This window comes from Convolutriloba macropyga, chromosome 5 (assembly GCF_964194025.1).
Source record: "Convolutriloba macropyga chromosome 5, txConMacr16.3, whole genome shotgun sequence".
NCBI classification, from domain to species: Eukaryota; Metazoa; Xenacoelomorpha; order Acoela; family Convolutidae; genus Convolutriloba; species Convolutriloba macropyga.
This window is the reverse complement of record NC_134472.1, coordinates 23,111,738-23,130,139: the sequence shown is the minus strand read 5'-3', so window position 1 is coordinate 23,130,139 and position 18,402 is coordinate 23,111,738. Positions and strand designations below refer to the sequence as shown.

Sequence of the window (18,402 nt, the reverse complement as noted above, 5' to 3'; positions counted from 1 at the left end):
CCTTCAAACCTGAGGAGAAAACGCAAAAAATCTGACACAAAACGCTGTCAAGGCCGAGCTCATCATATAATAAAATAACAATAAAATTTCCATATTTATTATTTGTTACGCAAACAAATCCAGCTCTATGTTAGACATATGTTGTCATACAATCAATAACACCTAATTAAGTCAACTCTACACTGAATTCCTGCCGTGGATTTGGAAAATTTAGTGGATATTCGTCATGGTTGACAATAATTTCTGGCGTCACTTCTGAATGATTGAGAGGCTGAACTCCATGCATACATAGCTATGCATTAAAAACTCTTCAAAACCCAACGATGTAAAATTTCTGAAACCACCATTTATAGAGCCAATTTGCTGAACCATAAATAATTTTAGCGTTACAAAAACTTAACTAGGTATTTTGTTGAGCACAACCAACAGTTACGAAACTTATTCACGTCATTCAAAGAAAAAACATAGCTGGCAGATTGCCAGAAAATAGCCGCAATAGATTCGTAGATCGGCAGTCTAAAAAAACAGTAAAAAAGACAGACCAAAAAAATTCGTCTTATCATTGAAGGCTGATCTGTTATATTTTGATTAAAAATCTATAAGTTATTGCTGCCTCTATTAGCTGATCTCAAATAACCTTCATTTAGAGTGATACACACCCATTTGACCTTATCTCTTTGAACTCAAGTAAATAAAAGTCAATTTCAAAGTGAGGACGTCATTTTTGAGAGTGAGGTAAGTCAAGTGTGACCAAAAATTTAATCACGCGCATGAACAAAAAAACTCGCTCCACTAAGAGCGAAAAATGACGTCACACATGCAATTCAGTTGAAATTGCATGAACGAATGAACAAAAAATGGCTGTGACGTCATATGGTCGTAACAAAAATCATGACAACGAAATAAAAAACATAGCAGGACAAGTCCTGGCGTACAATTCAAAGAATTTTCATTGACTAAACAGAAAACTAGACCTAGAACGGACTATGAATGGATTGGAAAAACCATTTAGAAAAAAATCCGATCCAAAAAATCGAAAAAACAGTAAAAATCAAAGTGAAATTGCCGCATGTGAACAAAAAACCACTACCGATAAAGGGAATTTTTGTTCAAACGCCGTATTCTTACTCTACTTTAAAATTAGAGCGAAAAAATTTCACGCCGCAAAACCACTCGCTTTTTCGCTCCACTTCCTGTTTCGGCGTGACCAAAATCACTACTCCAATTTGACTTCAAAAATCATGAAAATGTGTGAACAGATCTTAAAAAAAAGACAGCGCCCCAATACAATTCAAATTCTTTGAATTGTAAAAAACCAAGAGAAGGCCAATAATAGCCTCAGCTATCGCTGTGCGGCTATTAAAAAACGTTCGATTCCGTGAGGAAACAGTTCAATAACCCAAAAATCGCCAACTTTTCGATTCACTTCTCTCAAATACTATAGTAAACATAGCCGGCAGATTGCCGGAATAGCTGCGAAAGAATAGACCTGCGTGCCATATAATAGAGATAGAAACAGATACAGATCAAAATTGAAAAAAAAGACGCCGCTCAAAAAACTAGGCTAAAAACCATTCAGCGATAAATTAATAAAGCTTGTTAAAATTCATTCCGCAGAAGCCTCTTATTAGGGACCTTTACTGCACATAGGAGTTCCGTTGACCTTAAGCAAATTCAAACTAAACTTAAGTTTTTAAAGTGCAAAAGTCATTTCATTGAGTGAGATAAGTCACGTATGATCAAAATCGAATCACGCAAATAACCTAAAAACTTTTGCTAAAGCGAATGAGAAATGACGTCACGCGCGCAAATGCCGTTAGTGAGTGGAAGAAGTCATTCAGAAAATTTGAATTTTTCAGCTTTGCTGTGTGAACAAATGTAAAACGAAAAAAGCGTCAGACGACGAAACAAAAAACATAGCAGGACAAGTCCTGACGTACAATTCAAAGAATTTTCATTGACTAAACAGAAAAATTAGACCTAGAATGAACTATGAGTGAAATGCGAAAACCATTTTAGAAAAAATCAGATAAAAAATAAGAAAAAACAGACAATCAATGTCAAAATGCCGCATGTGAACCAAAAAAACCACTAGCGAGAAATGAAAAATTAATTCAAACAAAAAACTAGGTCTAGAATGAGCTGTGAATAGATTGGGAAAACCATTTAAAAAAAAATCCGATCCAAAAAATCAAAAAAACAGTAAAAATCAGAGTGAAATTGCCGCATGTGAACAAAAAACCACTACCGAGAAACCGAATTTTTGTTCAAACACCGTTTTCTCACTCTACTTTAAAATTAGAGCGAAAAAAATTCACGCCGCAAAACCACTCGCTTTTTCGCTTCATTTCCTGTTTCGGCGTGACCGAAATCACTACTCCAATTTGACTTCAAAAATCATGAAAATGTGTGAACAGACCTTAAAAAAAAAGACAGCGCCCCAATACAATTCAAATTCTTTGAATTGTAAAAAACCAAGAGCACCGCAATATAGATTCGCTCAGCTCACAGCTTCGCAGCTATAATAACAAAAAATGATGTAATAAATCCTAAATGTATCCAGTGATCGAAAATAAGCTTTCTTTGGCAACAGAGAGCTCTCGCCACCAGAGCACTAGTATAAAAACAGCTCAGCAAAAACTCAGTTTGATCTCTACTGAATGATCCCTGACAGTCTTTGTAGATTAACACGCAGAAATCAGAAGAAAAATATTGCTATTATCAAATCGCAAATCTTCAGTTTTAAAGTTAGAACAGGAAAGAAGAAACACATGGAATATGTCATATTCGTGTCAGCGCAAACCTGTTTTTCTCAAGGAGTTGAAACGATCACAAAAAATTTTTACTCAGATCTAAAAGCTCCCTGAAACAATTCTTTCGAATTTGTTTCATAAAGTTAGCAAAAAATGGTTTCAAAACAGTAAACTCAAATTTCGTTTAAAAAAATCAATTTGTGCGAAGTAAAATATTTCACATCGTGACGTCTCTCAAGATCTCTTAGGTTGATTTTAATCAATTGCTCCAATGTTTTGTTGTTTGCAAACTCTAATTTCCACCATAAACAAGCCAAAAAAGAGAAATAAGAATTCGTAGAACTTTCAGCAACAGTTCTTCAATTCTAAAAACTTTTTACTCTTATATGAAGCAAATTAGAGAATTTTCTAACCGTGTAAATTAATTGCTTTCAATCGTTCCCTTCAATTTCCTAAGAAAATGTTAATTGGAACTCGTCAATCGATATGCCTGTATGCGATGTGAAATACGAGTAAAAACTTAGGAGCAATTACAAATAAATATGGTAGGAATACGTCCTTTGCTTTCTCAAACTCTATAATTCATTTTTGTTAAAACACCCTCTGAAAAATATAATCTAAATTATGTCCAAACAAAATTCAAAATCTATTCATCATTTGGAAAAACCAACAAAGGTATAACTTCAACCCTCCCTTAAAAAATATTGAAGTTGAAAGCATTTCTCCAAGAGACTTTTCATGTTTTTGAATGATGTTATTCTTTTTGCTCTGCGCTTATGCTATCGATCAGTCAACATTGGCAAAAAACACCAGATGTAAAAATCCCAACCAAAACAAACGAGTATTTCTGAATGTCAGATTATTATACGACTTTCAATGAACATTCTAATCTGTAAACTATTGATGGTCCATAGTTTGAATAAAGACTTTGCATTTATTACAACGCTTGTTATTGAACTGGTTGCATTTAGTTGAAAAGACATGTTTAGTTTAAAATAAATTGATATTGATTAATTAATTTGAGAAATATGTTTATCACCGCTTGCTGATCTAAATCGTCATCATAACAGAATGACAGTAAGACATAGATGAAGGCTAGCAGAGAGGCAAAAGATAAGAGAGAGAGACAAAGAACAAGAATAGACGAGTGATATCATATCCATTTTATATATATTTACTCTTACAGCGAATGTTAAATTCGGATGATTAACGGAGGTAAGTTTGGGAGGAACTGCTTTCTTTTCCTACGATAAAAAAGGGGCTCATCTTCAATTTATTCTTTAATGCAACTTTGGCATACAGATGCGCATGACTTTTTATATCCGACAATTTGGACATTTGAGGCATTGAGCACTTTTTGTCATGTACGGCTGTAAATTAAGTTTACCAGACTACTCCTTTTTGACGCTTGTTATTAATGGTTTCACTCGGCCTTCAGCTTCCTTTCAGTCCCTTAGTAGCTCAATACGTTAAAAAGCAGTAGTCTATTATGCAAGTAATGGTATGTATTAATTACAATGACGATTCTTACCTTATGCTGGGAAACAAAAACTGAATATTTACAATTAATTTTTTAAAGCAAACCCTGACAAAATAAATTTGCTCTGATGTGAGGCAAAGGAAGCAGATCCGATTATTGTTGTCATTTAAATGTGGTCACAAAATACGAAACTCAATACAAATCAACTCAACATAATAAAATTAACTAAATATAGTGGCTGTTTTTATCATGAACAATGAGCGTTTACTAATCTGCGTAGAGGGCAAAGGAGGCCAAATAATCAGATAGATGGCACAAATTGCGTAATTGAAATGTGTGGGTTGTTTGTTAAGTCAGAGAGTGAAATGTGAGAGAGACATTGATAGAGAAAGAAAGGTATTTCGGGATCTTATGCAGAAACCTTCCAATGAACAAAAAACTATCCATTTTTATCCATTAGTTTATATTGCTCTGTAATTAGGCTCTTGAACATGGATCGGAATTTAAAGTTACATTCTACGTCCAGAAAATTGGTTTTCTGTATCATGAACTATCAACAATTGACTCTGCTAATACGTACCTGGTGACAAGTAGCTAAATCTCATTTTCTGATAATTTTTAAAATTTTAAATTTTAGAACTCTGAATCGATAGGTTGATGGACACAAATTTAAGGGAAAATTTCTAAATTTAAGAGGAGTTTCAACTAGAAATTCCCAGTGACCAACTTGAAGATCCCCATCAATGGTACTCGAATGAAGATCCCGAAATCGTCGAGTTGTAACTAAGCACCATACACCAAGGAATAGAGAAAAAATTAAGGAGAGATTAACAGAAAAGAAGATAAACATTTGTAACAGGAACAGAAGAAACTTCTTTTTTAAACGGTTCAATGACCAACACAAGATATTTATTTCCTAAGAGGCAAAATAGTGATTTTGTTATCAGAACAACTAAAATTTGGAATAATATTGGGATAGTTAAGGCTGGTTAAGGGGATTGTGAGAGGGTTGACAGTTATGATATTAGTAAAATTAGTAATTATATCTACAAATTATTCACAAAATATTAAGGCCACATTATGTGTCGAAAAGCAGAAAACAGATCAAACAATGTTGAAACAAAATAATTGTTACTCGGAGATACGATTTGAAGATAAATTTTTTGCTTTTCGGACACTTCTAAGTTCAATTTCATCAGTTTTCCGATACTTAAGGATTAAACAATGGTATCCGTTTGATGTTTACTTTCATTATTTAACTGATGAATTTGAGACTAATATAATTTTCTCACTATCCACAGTACGAAATCAGATCAAGAGCACACGACCTCTTAATTGCAAATCGAATGCATTCTGAAATTGTCACCATTATAGAGTACCGTTGTTTTTCATCTAGCAACCATAATTCTGTGAACTTAAATTTTTAATCCTTTTCATGCTCATTATGCAATCAAAAAGTATTTTTGATAGGCGCCGATGATGAACTTGAGGAAAAGATTTCACATCTGAATTTTGAGTTCAAGGTGACAATTTGAACTAAGCACTAAGATACGAATTGTGACCAAAGTTTGACAGTTATTGCGTTGGTAGATTTTAAGTACACTTGGGATATGTAACTAGTGACAACAAGCGTACCTTGCGAGATAGAGAGGGCTTCTCAAGAAAGGCATCGGGACCCAAAGGTCATCAAACAGAGAGAAGAAATAGAATAGAATGAGAGGAGTTTTGTAAGGCTAAAAATCTACATATATAAAATAGGCGACAGAATTGATATGCAAATTATTAAAATATCTCCAATGGAAGCCCGCGCGTGACGTCATTCACATTTTTGAATTAATCTGAATGGGTTCTCGAAGCTTTGTCATGGGCACCTGGAACATACGAGGCAAAACTGCGGACAGTTGAACCAATTTCCGAGTGAATAAAAATCAATTCTAGGAACTCATACTGCCGCCACTGCGGTTGTAGATGTCGTTAAGGACAACGGGGACGCAGTTGGAGAGGGTGAAACTGAGGGCGGGGTCATCGGTTGGACGATGCAGGTTCCAGGAGAGGGCGAAGGCACTGGGCTTCCAATTGAGGCTGTTCCCACTGAAGATCCTTGACCACCAGATGTCGAGGAGTTGGGGCTTTCAGAACAGGCAGGGGATTCCGGAGATATGGTACTGTTGGTGGTTAGACTGCCATTAGGTGATGTTTTGGACTGCGTCACCAATCGGGCAGATCGGCTGGTGTCAATTCCGTGTTTGATCTTGATATGGGCCACCAATTTGTCTTTGCGATAGAATACTTCTTGGCAATAAGTGCACGTATAGCTATGCACTTTAAGATGGAAGTGGTTCAGGTGACGTTTCATTGTGCTTTGACTAGCGAACTCCTTAGAGCACACTGTACAAGGCCACATCTGTTTAGGCGTTCCGTTAGGATTCAAGTTGGATACCTTCATTGGGCTTGGAGGTGATCGATAATTACTCTTCTTAGCACTGTCCGATCCTTTTCCTTTAGTTGTTGAGGGCACTTTTGCTGGCTTTGAGTCGATATTGACGACCAAAGGCGAGGACGGTTCTGAGGATTTCGAGGCATTGTTGAGGGATTCCCGGTCATCACTCGGTTTCTCACTCAACACTTTTTTCGTATTCGGTGTTATAACCGAAGAAGGCACAGATGATAATTCAGTTTTGATATTGGAAGTAAATAGTGAACCATTTTTTTGCTGTTGAGCTAAAGCAGCGTACGCTGAAGCGGCTGCAGACTGCGTGAAAATATTTTGAACAGAATTTAACAAAGGCTTTATGGAACTGAAGTCTATCTCCGAGTTACTCTGCGCCCCGTTTGCCCTCATCAAAGCGTTGGACAAATTGAGCAACTGTTCGGTTCCTGCAAAAGTAGGTGTCACAATTTTGGGCGCAGCTGGGTAAATCGGCCGATAGAGATTGACAGCCACTGCTTTCTTCGCCAGTTGATCACTGACATCTTGAAGGCTCTTTCGTTTTAATCCTTGAGTTCTCTGAACTCCGCAAATTTTTGTTTTCGTATCTTCATCACCAGACACACTTCCATCTGAATGACCGCTATCTTCATCCTCGCATTTGAACTCTCCGTTTCTGAAGTACATCGTTTGCGACATTATATTCGAAGGAGGTTCTGGCATTTCCTCGATTTCATCAGGAATCGTGGTCGAGCAATTAGCACCTGAGTCAAGTGAGTTATCGTTAAGGTCAGACTTGATAAACTCTGAGTAAGCAGGCACGTTTGAGAATACATGCCCTGCTTCTCTGAAGCAATAATTCTTCGCAAATTTATCCCAGTTTTCTATTAAACCGCTTGCTGCATTTTTACTACCACATGGAGTCTTGGTTTCGACGTCTTCAATTTTGTTGTTGTTGCTGGATTGGTTCACGTATTTCTCGTCGAAGAACTTGGCAGCTGGTCCTGGCGACGAATAGGCTGCTGAGACCGATTCCGACTTGCTCGATTGATAGGCTGACAAAATGACAAAGTGCATGTCATACTCAGATGTCAAAAAGTCAACTGTCTTTTTAAGCAGATAGTAGGCATTGTTGAACTTATCCTCATCACAGAATGAGGATACCAATGACGTGTCCATTATTGTTGATATGAATAAGGGTTTTGGAATATGTAGGCAGGAATGCAATTTGGAATGTACCCAAAATCTTTCTAGAATATTCTGTCGGTGGACTTCTACTTCTTGTACAAATATCTCTCTTCCTTTCGGTAAATGGGGTGAGCAGTTGCTCTCAAAAATTGAAACACAAATCAATCAGCAATGACAAACCTGAAACACAGACAAACAGCGTTAATCCTATTGTTGCAAGGAGAAACATTAAATTTTGTTTAAGTGGAATTTAGAAATCAAATACCACATCAATGATACGACATCCCTAAATATTATCACTTAACAATCTTGGTTTCAATGAAAATCTATAAAATAAAAACTCTGCGACCAAGAATGATTTTAGAAAAATGACGAAAACAAATTTTCTTACATAGGGCTAGAACCCAAGATAAAAAAAAAGAGTAAAAGTAACTAAAAACTCACAAAAATTGAAAAAGCGTCGCTAGGAGCATTTTAAAAACACCAACTTATACTTATTGGCGGCAATAAACGCAAACTTACCCAAGTAGTAAAACCATACACTATGTGTGCTTTACAGGAAAGTGGGGAAAAGGCTCAAACTCAAACGGAGATAAATTTTATGGAACAAGTAGAAAAGAGCTAAAGATGTGGGAATACAGAATGTGGAAATATGTATGTATGTTGTAATACTGGGGGAAGCCGGCCGGGTCTATTTGAGCACAACGTGTGCACGCGTTGCTTCTATATCTGTCGATACGCGAGGAGTGATATAGATTAAAAATAGGCAAACGATTACTGTAATAAATTGTTTAAATAAATTAAACTACGCAAGATATGTTTGAAAATATGTTACACATCTAAGTCTCTTTCTTGCTTGTACACACTTTCTCTATGGCTTGCGCATTCTTACAGGCTTTTACAAGCACAAGCCTGCGCCGGCAATCACTCATCCAATAAAAACTCAAAATCTAAGAGCCTTCTGCCGCCACCGCCGCTTCTGCACTGCTGTTCGTCTTTGGCCAGCCACTGGCTATCCTCTGCCTATTTTTTTCAGCTTCCTTTTTAGCCGGGGTAAGGAGGATACGTTTGCTCAAACATCAACTATGCTTTCATTGCAAAATCACTTTTAAAATGTTTCATCAAGCAGCATAGTGGACAGCGAAACATTTTTTAGATTGAAAATTCCTAGATTGATCGATAAGTTCCGAATTTCAGTTGAAAACGTCCTTTAACTTTACAAAAAATTCTGCCCGCAAAAAATTGAAATTTTTTAATCATTTAGATGCAACTCCAATTGAGATCAAATTGAGACATTCAGAATCACGAATCAAAAAATCAATCTTTGTATAACAAAAGTAATTTTGATCGAAAGCTCGTTAAAACGCGAAAAAAAAGAAACAAAGTTTCAGATGATAAATTGTTATTTTTTAATAGCACCGATGAAACCGTTTCGTAATCGGACGTATTAGGGCATCGGATTCATTGCTTGAAATCGGATTCTTTCTCAGATTCTGGAAATTAGTATTAGAGTTGTAAAACTTACATACCACGCTATTCCGTGCACAATTTATCACATTGACTATTAAAAGATTGTAATGGCGAGTGACTAATGGCTACAAGGCACATACACCAAAACGACCACAATTAGTCAAAAATGAAGGAACATATATCGAATAGAATGGGGGAATAAAAATATGGATGGGGAAAGTTTAATTCGTTTTAAACAGAATAGGCAACTGAGCTATCGCGTTTTTTATGCTATCGTACCTCAAAGTGTAACAGAAGGTGCCAGGCACGTGTGCAAGGCAAAAACCTCAAGGCGAATATTTCCTTTAACAACAAAAGTATAATACTTAGTGTAGTAACCACCAATGATGGACAGATTGCTAGGCACGTTGTGTAGTTAAGCTCTAATAGGCAAACTATTCTTCTCACAGCAACAGAAACGTGATCTATTTTTAAAGATGTGAAAAATGGTGTCAACACATCACGCAAAATGCGCCCCAAAAACCCAAAATTGCCCAACATAAAAATTAAATCTTACTGAAACGAGAAACAAGTCATACTATGACATATACGACACTCACACTCAATATTCTTAAATTTTAACCCAGAAAAAATTTGCTAAAATTCTGACGAAGCAACAAAAACTAATTTTTGAAGAAGCAACAAAAGAGTAAATTACTAACCAAATGGAAGCAGTTAAAAATTTCCAATCAAACAGTTTATCGAACTAGAACTTTTTGAAAGTTAAGCTGTAAAGAGGTCTAAATTTAAATTATGAACAAAAAGAAAGTTCCGATGACAATATGTTGCTTTTAAATCCTAATGTATAATACTTGAATGGGTCTTACGGCGCACAGATGTTGCATTTCTCACATTCATAAACAAAATTTTAATAATAACCAAAGTTATGACTAGGGCAACAACAAAAGCCACAATAACCCAAATTTGTTTATCAAGCTGTTGTACCTTTGAGGATTAAAACCCGCTGCGAAATAAAGCTGTGCTAAAAACAAGACAGGGGGAAACGAACCCAGTGAAATTTCAACTTACGGCTCTTGAAGATGAATTATATATCATTTCGTTGCCATATCAACCAGCCTTTTTTGTACCTGCTTCTCTCTGTATCATGAGGGGAGGGGAATACATTAAGGTTGGGGACGATTGTGTTTATAGCGGGTTCTGTTGATTATTGTATCAATTTTAAAGCAAGGCAGGTGTTATTAAGGCCCACTGCAGAAAGTATTAGTCAGGCAAAAGAATAGCATCAGAGAATAAAAAGACTATGGCTAACCTGTTCACGTTTAGAGCGTGATCGAGTTTCAGATTTGCGCGTGTGAGGTAAAATATTGAGAAGGGCTTTTTGTAATTAAACAAGCCGACGTGCTGCTGGTTTATGTGTGGTTCTATTGAGGCAAAAATTATATAAACAACAGCAACCAAAAGTCACAAGGTAAAACTTGGTACAACAACACTTTGGTACGATCGCAACCAAAAGACACGCAACCAATCACGGCCTTTTGAGATGCTATGACCAAATCAATTCAGTTACTGAAAAGATAGTTTAAGAAAAGCAATTAAAATATTTAAAGAGGTTTTTGATTTTATGCGATAAAACACATTTGCCCGCGTATATATTTAACATTCAACTAGAAAGCGTTGTGCCTTTTCTGAAACTATCATTAAAATTCACCTCAGGTATACGATGTTGTATAAATAAAACTCGAAAACTCACCAGACGTAGAAAAAATCACCAATACAAAATATTGTTGAGGGCTTTATAATTTAATATGCGTTCAATTATTAATGGTATGTGGGCTAAATTCTTCAGATACTTCAAAACTATTGGCTGAACAAAAAGGTGTTTTAATTTGCTTGTGATTTACAGTAAAGCATAGAACAAGTATTTAAGTTTGGGGCCTTGTTCAATTTGGGCAATTATAATTGACTGGTATTTAATAATCAAGCAAGCATTTGCCTGCCAGCAAAAAGGGGCTCAAATAGCTCGATGCAATTAACTATATGACTCATTTTAATGTCATCTAAGTTTTTGGGTACCTGCCTCGAATCAATTGAGCTGCTTAGTGAAATTAGGCGATTAGTTTTGCTGTATGCTGTTGCGCATAAGCAACTTGATGGCAATTTTCCCGGCGGGGTGACTACCGCCGGAGCCAGATATGCGCCCAGTTAATTGACTATTCATATTTCAAAATTTGGGTCCAATATATTTCATTAAGATTTCTAAAATTCTGGAAGCAGTGAAACGAATGAACCAATGAATTTGGTTCACAAAAGGATACTTTTACAATTAATGGGCGAATATCCGGCAAAATGCTGTAAATTCTGCTAGTTATTTTGGTGAGCGATGCACTTAAGTGCTCAGTATGTAAGAAGCGATATCAAAATAATTTCGATTGGACATTTTTATTAAAATATCTAAAACCAAAGCTTTTTAATTTGAAGCAAGAACTCTGAACAGAAAAACTGATTTAAACTGATTTTTGAGAAATATTAAATGCACCAAAACATGAGGAATGAATCATCATTCGAAATTTGAACGACGCCTTGATAATCTATTATACATACCTCTAATCAGCAAATGTTAACTTGCGAATTACGCGGAAATCAGTAAAGTTTTCCTAAAACAACTAAACTATTATAAACTTCAGTGATAACAAGCTAAACCTCACGTAATAGGTGACAACAATGATTAAACAACGATTTACAAAATTCTACAGGGACAACGAAATGGTCAAAACCGCAAAGGGATGTATGTTTGAGCAACCATCAGGGAGGGTAACGAAATTAGACTAACGTTAAATGTAGAATGCTGAGACTAACTTGAAATCCTCAATTTCACACTATCAGAGCCGATTAATTCTCAACTCAAATCTGTTCAAGTTTCACTAATACTAAACGGGCAAGATTCTTTCGGGGAAGATTGCTTTGGTGCCTTTCACAACGCTGGGTGAATAATTTGCAATTGCATCCCTTTCCTTGGTTATTTGGGAGATTAAATGAAGCTTAAACGTGACATAAACGAATACACATACTAACCTGAGTGTTTATAGTTAGCAATGACTTGTTAATAAACAATAAAGATGGGCAACCTAAATACGCAGCCCACTTTGGGGTTAAAACTGCGCATACTTGTACAGTGCACAGCTGCACAATCATCACACAGCCAAGTAAACGACCAAAAAAGGGGGTAACTCAGTAGCAAACCCCAAATTACAAACCCAACTCACAATACTAACACGAAATAACAAAACAGCGAAAAAACGCACTGAACCCAGAAACTGAAGCTTGGCAATTTTGTGTTGACATCTTAATTTTACTGAATAGCTATCTTTTAAGATCTGCCAGACTAAAAACTACGCAATAGAGATGTACATGAAAGGCACTGCTTCGAATGTCCATCCGTCTAATTTTCTTCCAGTGGTGTAGAATTTAGTGTTTATCAGAGCAGTTAGCTTGTTGCATTAACTTGGGTTGTTGTATTCGGTCAGTTCAAATTCTATAGTAGTTTTTCAGAGCAGATATAAATTGCGGAAACACAAAGTTGGCTATTCTATTTATTCGCAAAAAATTCAAGAATTAGAATACAATTAAACGTGAAGTTAACATGGGTTTATGGTTTTTAGAAAATTTCAATTTTCAAACACATGACCAGGCAGAGGCATCTCACAAGCAATGAAAACTCCGCTCAGTAAAATTCAATTCTGATGAAGGTTGAGACGGATGGATTCTTAACTCTATTCAGCTGTTATGGGTCTAAGCAGACACAACTACAATGAGAAATTACCAGCAATGAATTTGAATCAGCATCTGCGTCTTGCAAGCCTTGAGTGCTAGGTATTACACCAACTGGTAAAGCTGTCGATCTTGGGTATAGTTTTAACCAATTCTGCTGTACTTTCTTGTTCCTCAAGGCTTCACTCATGTAGCCGCAAGTTTAGAATGAACAGGTAGAGCTTCTTGTCAACGGATTAATAATCGGATTTAGCTATCCGATTATTATTTTATATAAAATTTAAACTTAGAGTTAGTTGTTCTCGCAAGTTTCTAATAGAAGCCGAGCAGTTCATAATAGTGCAGACTTAACATCAGAAAACTTTAAAAGCCATTGATAAGCTTGGATATGTGACTGTTACAAAGAATTGTGCTATCAATGCGGTTTGTTTAGATAATGATGGGAACACAAAGTATGTTGCTATTAACAACTTGGAGGACTTAAAAAATCTGCATAACCCCGTCTTCCGCGATCCTAAATCAGATCATTCTATTACTAAGGCCCGTGCTAGTACTACATTCAAACGTGCTTTCAGTGCTCTAAAAGATGATGAAAAAGCTGAAGCTATGTTTAATTCTTTGTCGCCTGATCAGAAAAAAGCTTTTCTGGAAAAAGCTAATGCTCAAACTTCCAGTATGTATTAATGCTGTCTCAATAAGCGTAAAATAAATCTTGTGTTGCGTGAGCTGTTATATTTAAACTTATTCTTCATTTATTATAGCAGCTTCTATAAATACTTTGTCTTGTGTTCCAAATGTCTTTTGTGACTTAAAGCAATTAATTTGCCTCTTTTAATTTTTTCGTGTTTATGTTCAAGTTTCTCAAGAGCATTTCTGAGGTATAAGGTAGGGGCTAGGTTACGAGAATGTCTTCATTCAATTTTATTGCAGGTAATGAATACAAAACAAGAGTCTATTTAATTCTAAAAGTAAATGACAGATGAGAGTTGACTTTCCTACTCTCATCTGGGAGTGATGCCTTCTCTTCACTCCTCCATTTCCTGTTAATTCCTTTTTTTCATATTTTTTTCTTTCTGTTAACTGGCTAGATAACAAAGTAAAAAAAAGTTGGTGATAGGACAGTATGTGATCAGAGATGACTTTCCTTCTCTGGTTACATCAAGAACCATTTAAAAGCAGATATTTAAAAGAAAAAACAATAACGGACGCTCTCGATAACTGAAATGCAAGATTTGACATCTGAAAGAAGTAGCGTATTGCTACAAAACATAAGGTCAGCGAGTAAAAATCTGGATGAGTTTAGAGTTGTTCTCAAAGAAGAAAAAAACCCTGGGAAAATTGTTGCAATTGTTCTGACCGAAACATGGTTAGAAAAGAAATAAACTTTTGAAAACTGAAATAAGACTTACAAAACAAAATAAAAAGTCCATTAAAGTTCGCGTCAGGATCCTTTGCAATGTTTTAGTGAAGTATGACATAAGTGTGTTAAAAAATATTCTACAAATTGGCAAAAAACAATTAGACTCTTATTTGCATAATATTAGAGATCTCTACATTTATGAGAATCCAGAATTACTCGCTATATTTTGGTAACAGAAATGCTCTCAAAAAATATCAAGACACCTGAGAACGGACATTAATAGTCTGATGGTGCTCTTGCAAACTGATGATAACTTACTGGTTGTATGTTTATTCTGTCATTTGGTATCAGTTTGAGAACGAATTTATTATTATTATAAAAAATGTTTAGTCATCAGAGCAAACTGATCAAAAGTCGCGCAATACAACTAAAATATTTCATCGCTTGCTAAGAGACGAGATCAAAAAGCCGTATTTTTAGGTTGAAACAGATTGAAATAATTTAAAATATCAATACTGGCGACATCGTGTAACGGAATAACGCCAAAAAAGCGTCAGTACGGAGAACACATCTCCAAAACTAACACCCAGTCAAGGAAGCTTACCTGATTATGTTTGAGTGTTGTTGACGTTTCGGTTTGTTTGTTAACGCTGTTATTGTTGTCGATATTCAAAAAAATTGTAAAACGTGTAAGAATACGTTTATAATACAGAAAAGTGGGCTAAATTGAAGTGAAAAGTGATAAACTCAATTTACCTGCAGCAGATCAAAGCGCAGAGCCCGTTTGAGAGGCGAATAAACAAAGGGTAGGGGAATTGAATTTTGGGAAAAGAGAGAAAGTGTTGGAAATCAAATCGAAGAGTGAAAAATTGTGAGAAGCAATTAGCGATGCATCTTTTGCGGGCAAAACACGAACGACTCCGTCAACACAAGAGAACTACAACATTAAGAAAAAACATAGAAAGAGAGGAAGCGAATATCAAAAGCATTAGGCAACACGTTTTTTATTATTGTCGGAAAAACAACAACAACAAAATCAACAACAGCAGATGCAACTGCTGCGTTTAAACATCTATAAGCTTCTACTAATTGAATATTTAGTAGTTGTGTTTACAATATTATTGTGCGGAACCCTTTCCCCTCGAGGCAACTAGGCACAAGGCAGAGGAGGCAAGGAAAGAGCGAGAGGGAAAGGTGGGGGTGCGAAATATCTATGTGAGCTGCTACTATTACTAGTTGTAGTACAACACTTATTACTGCCGCTTATGAGATAGCGAGATAACTGACTTAATAGACACAGTACAGCAACTACATCGACGGCTGGGTGAAAAGAAGAAAGGGCCGGGAAAATAATGAGCCTTAACTGGGGAACGAATTAGCATAAACATTTAAAAATAAAAAAAAAACATTAGCAAGTGCCTGGCCCGGGTAGCAACGAGGGTGTACGCACGTAGTAGTCAGGTAAGGAACAGAGTCCGCATTGATAGGCGGGGGATGTTGAACAAACATAACTAGGTAGTTACAATTACATCAGGGATAATAGAAAACCCGGCAACCCTCGTCCATTTACCTCCTCCCCCATATTTTGGAGAACAAAGAGAAAGAAACCCTCTTTTCCCAGCAACAACAACTGCCGTTTGCTTCAAACGAGTATGCGTGCGTGAGAGAAAAACGGAGGCAATATTGGGTACTGCTGTTGCCCTACATAAACAATGAAACAAAAATAAAAGCAGATGCATTTCAACAACTGCACAACAAAAGCCGGGCTCACAAGTCGCCCTATTAAATATGTATGTCTAAGGCCTTTAAATAAAAGCCCACGATGAATCATAAAAATCATATTTATATCATTCAAGGCATAACTCTTCACCTGTTTTTTGTTAAACAATTAAACGCGACAGATAAAAGTGACAAATGTGACGTTATTTTTATCTCGGTAGCAACTAAGAGATGATTTAACCGTCCAAGTAAAATTCATATCAAAGGTAACAAAACCAGAAAAAAATGTGGCGCAATAACCATCGGTCAGAACAATCTTCACAAAAATGCAGATCAAATTATGTGCCAATGACGGTAAATTTGAACGAAGTTTGTGCACCATTGAGAATTTGACTTCCGTTTTATATAACTCAAGTTATGACTAAATGGTTATTATCAAACGTTGTGTTTCACAAACTACCAAATTCTGGCTGTTTTGTAGGAAAGATATCAGCCCACACACCGACAAATTACAACTTGGCCTCAGTTATGGCTTCAGAGGTTATGACGAGACGATCTATGAAATTTTGGAATATTAGGTGGAAAAGACATATATACATTATAATTCACGCCATGGGCACACATGTTCTGGTCAAAAAATGGAAATCTCTTACAAATAATATTGGAAGTGAAGGTCAACCGCTTCTGACTTCTTCAATAAAATCAGCATCAATGAGGAAATAAAGTTCTGAGTTACAAAAACGAATGGGTTTGGGAGACGGATGAGCATAAAAGATCTTGGTTCCTTTACACCCTGTAAGGATTACCTTAGAACCTGTTCGCAAAGGTAGAAGTGTTTTGAAAAGTTTTGAAATACCTATTCACAATATACCTAATCTATATTATTGCATTATATAACTCGGGTCACAATCTATATCCGACAATAAAAACGCAGATGAAAAATCTTTTAGACCTGAAGAAAATTCCTGGAAAAAAAGATGTTGAGATACCGTCCCGATGCCAAAACAAAACTTAATATGGTAAAAATTCCATATAATGTCTGATGATTGTGATGATATCTAGAGATTTTAAGGAATGCACGCCACAGAAAACACAATCACGCATTTCATAAACAAATAAACAAATCCGTCTTTATGGTTTTTGTGAGAGTGAACAAACCTTTGTGATAAACGAGAGGCCCAATAGACAGCTGACAACCACAAAAAAACACGTAAGCAGGAGCCATCTAATCGAAGTAACATTTCTCCAAATAAAATAGTGCCCTAAAATAGTCAAATTTTCTCAAATAAACTTTCAAATACTATAAAAAATATTCTTGTTTGTAGCTCAAATTAAAAATAAAATTTGTATCTGAAACATAGGGTAGCAAAAACATCATTTCTAAAGCTTGTTTCACTATGACATCTCAAACCATTCCTATTCGTTTATCCAATGCCCCCAGGTACCATTTTTGTCCTTCGCTTGGTATATAGATAACAAAAGACCATCGAGTAAAAGATGAATCTAAAAAAGGTTCAATCAATGCCTAGCAACAAGATCAGAAATGGTATTGTGTGAAAAGTATTATTACCACAAAATCTAGCCAATCCCTGCCAAAAACTGTTCGAAAATAGAACTCGTGCTTCAGCTGTACTCTTATATCAACTCGACAACCCACTGTAAAAAATGACGAGACAAGATAGCGATAGAATGAGACTAAATTCCACCTTAAGAACTCATGAGTAATTATTTCCAATTGAAAACCCATGCAAACTATTTCCAACGTTTGCAATGGCGAGAAATATACAAGGCTGTCTGTTAACTTACCGCTTCAAATCAGACGATAAATTTTCAGAAGATAAAAGTTACGCAAAGATAATGCTCAAAAATGCAAGTTCGAATATCTAACACAGACATGTGTTATGTTGCTAATATAAGGTATTTTGTGTTATATCTGTACGTGTGATGTACCTTTTTTTGAGAAGAAGCGGAAAACCAAAACAGAGGCCTGAAAAGGCAGAGTAGCCAGGCAGTCTAAAGGGGAAAGAAGGTTTTTGGATTTTAAAGCAGGTTTCTATCCCAGGCAGGCAAATGCGGGGAGGATAACAGGTAGGTACGCAGATACAAACGAATGGTTGCTTTGCCTGGCGGCTTTTTAGGAGCTACAAAATTTGGGGAAGAAATTTATAGCAGAAACATCAGTGCGGCAAATTTGGTGGCTGGGATATTCCCAAAACATCTGATAAAGTAAGAGTGT

The 18,402-nt window shown here is 36.0% G+C and overlaps 2 protein-coding genes across 10 annotated transcripts in view; both read right to left on the bottom strand.

Annotated features, from left to right (window-relative positions):
* The window catches only part of LOC142339245 (T-complex protein 1 subunit theta-like), a 300,794-nt gene that overhangs the window by 79,635 nt on the left and 202,757 nt on the right, over positions 1-18,402 (bottom strand). The window lies entirely within an intron of this gene.
* The window catches only part of LOC142339246 (uncharacterized), a 33,907-nt gene continuing 21,194 nt past the window's right edge, over positions 5,690-18,402 (bottom strand). For 2 of the 9 annotated variants that reach the window (XM_075389111.1, XM_075389113.1), the window contains exon 2: positions 5,690-8,029. In XM_075389111.1, the coding sequence (XP_075245226.1) occupies positions 6,176-7,840 (1,665 nt within the window). In that variant the 5' untranslated portion in view covers positions 7,841-8,029 and the 3' untranslated portion in view covers positions 5,690-6,175. The other 7 variants (XM_075389110.1, XM_075389116.1, XM_075389109.1 and 4 more) reach the window with 7 other exon arrangements.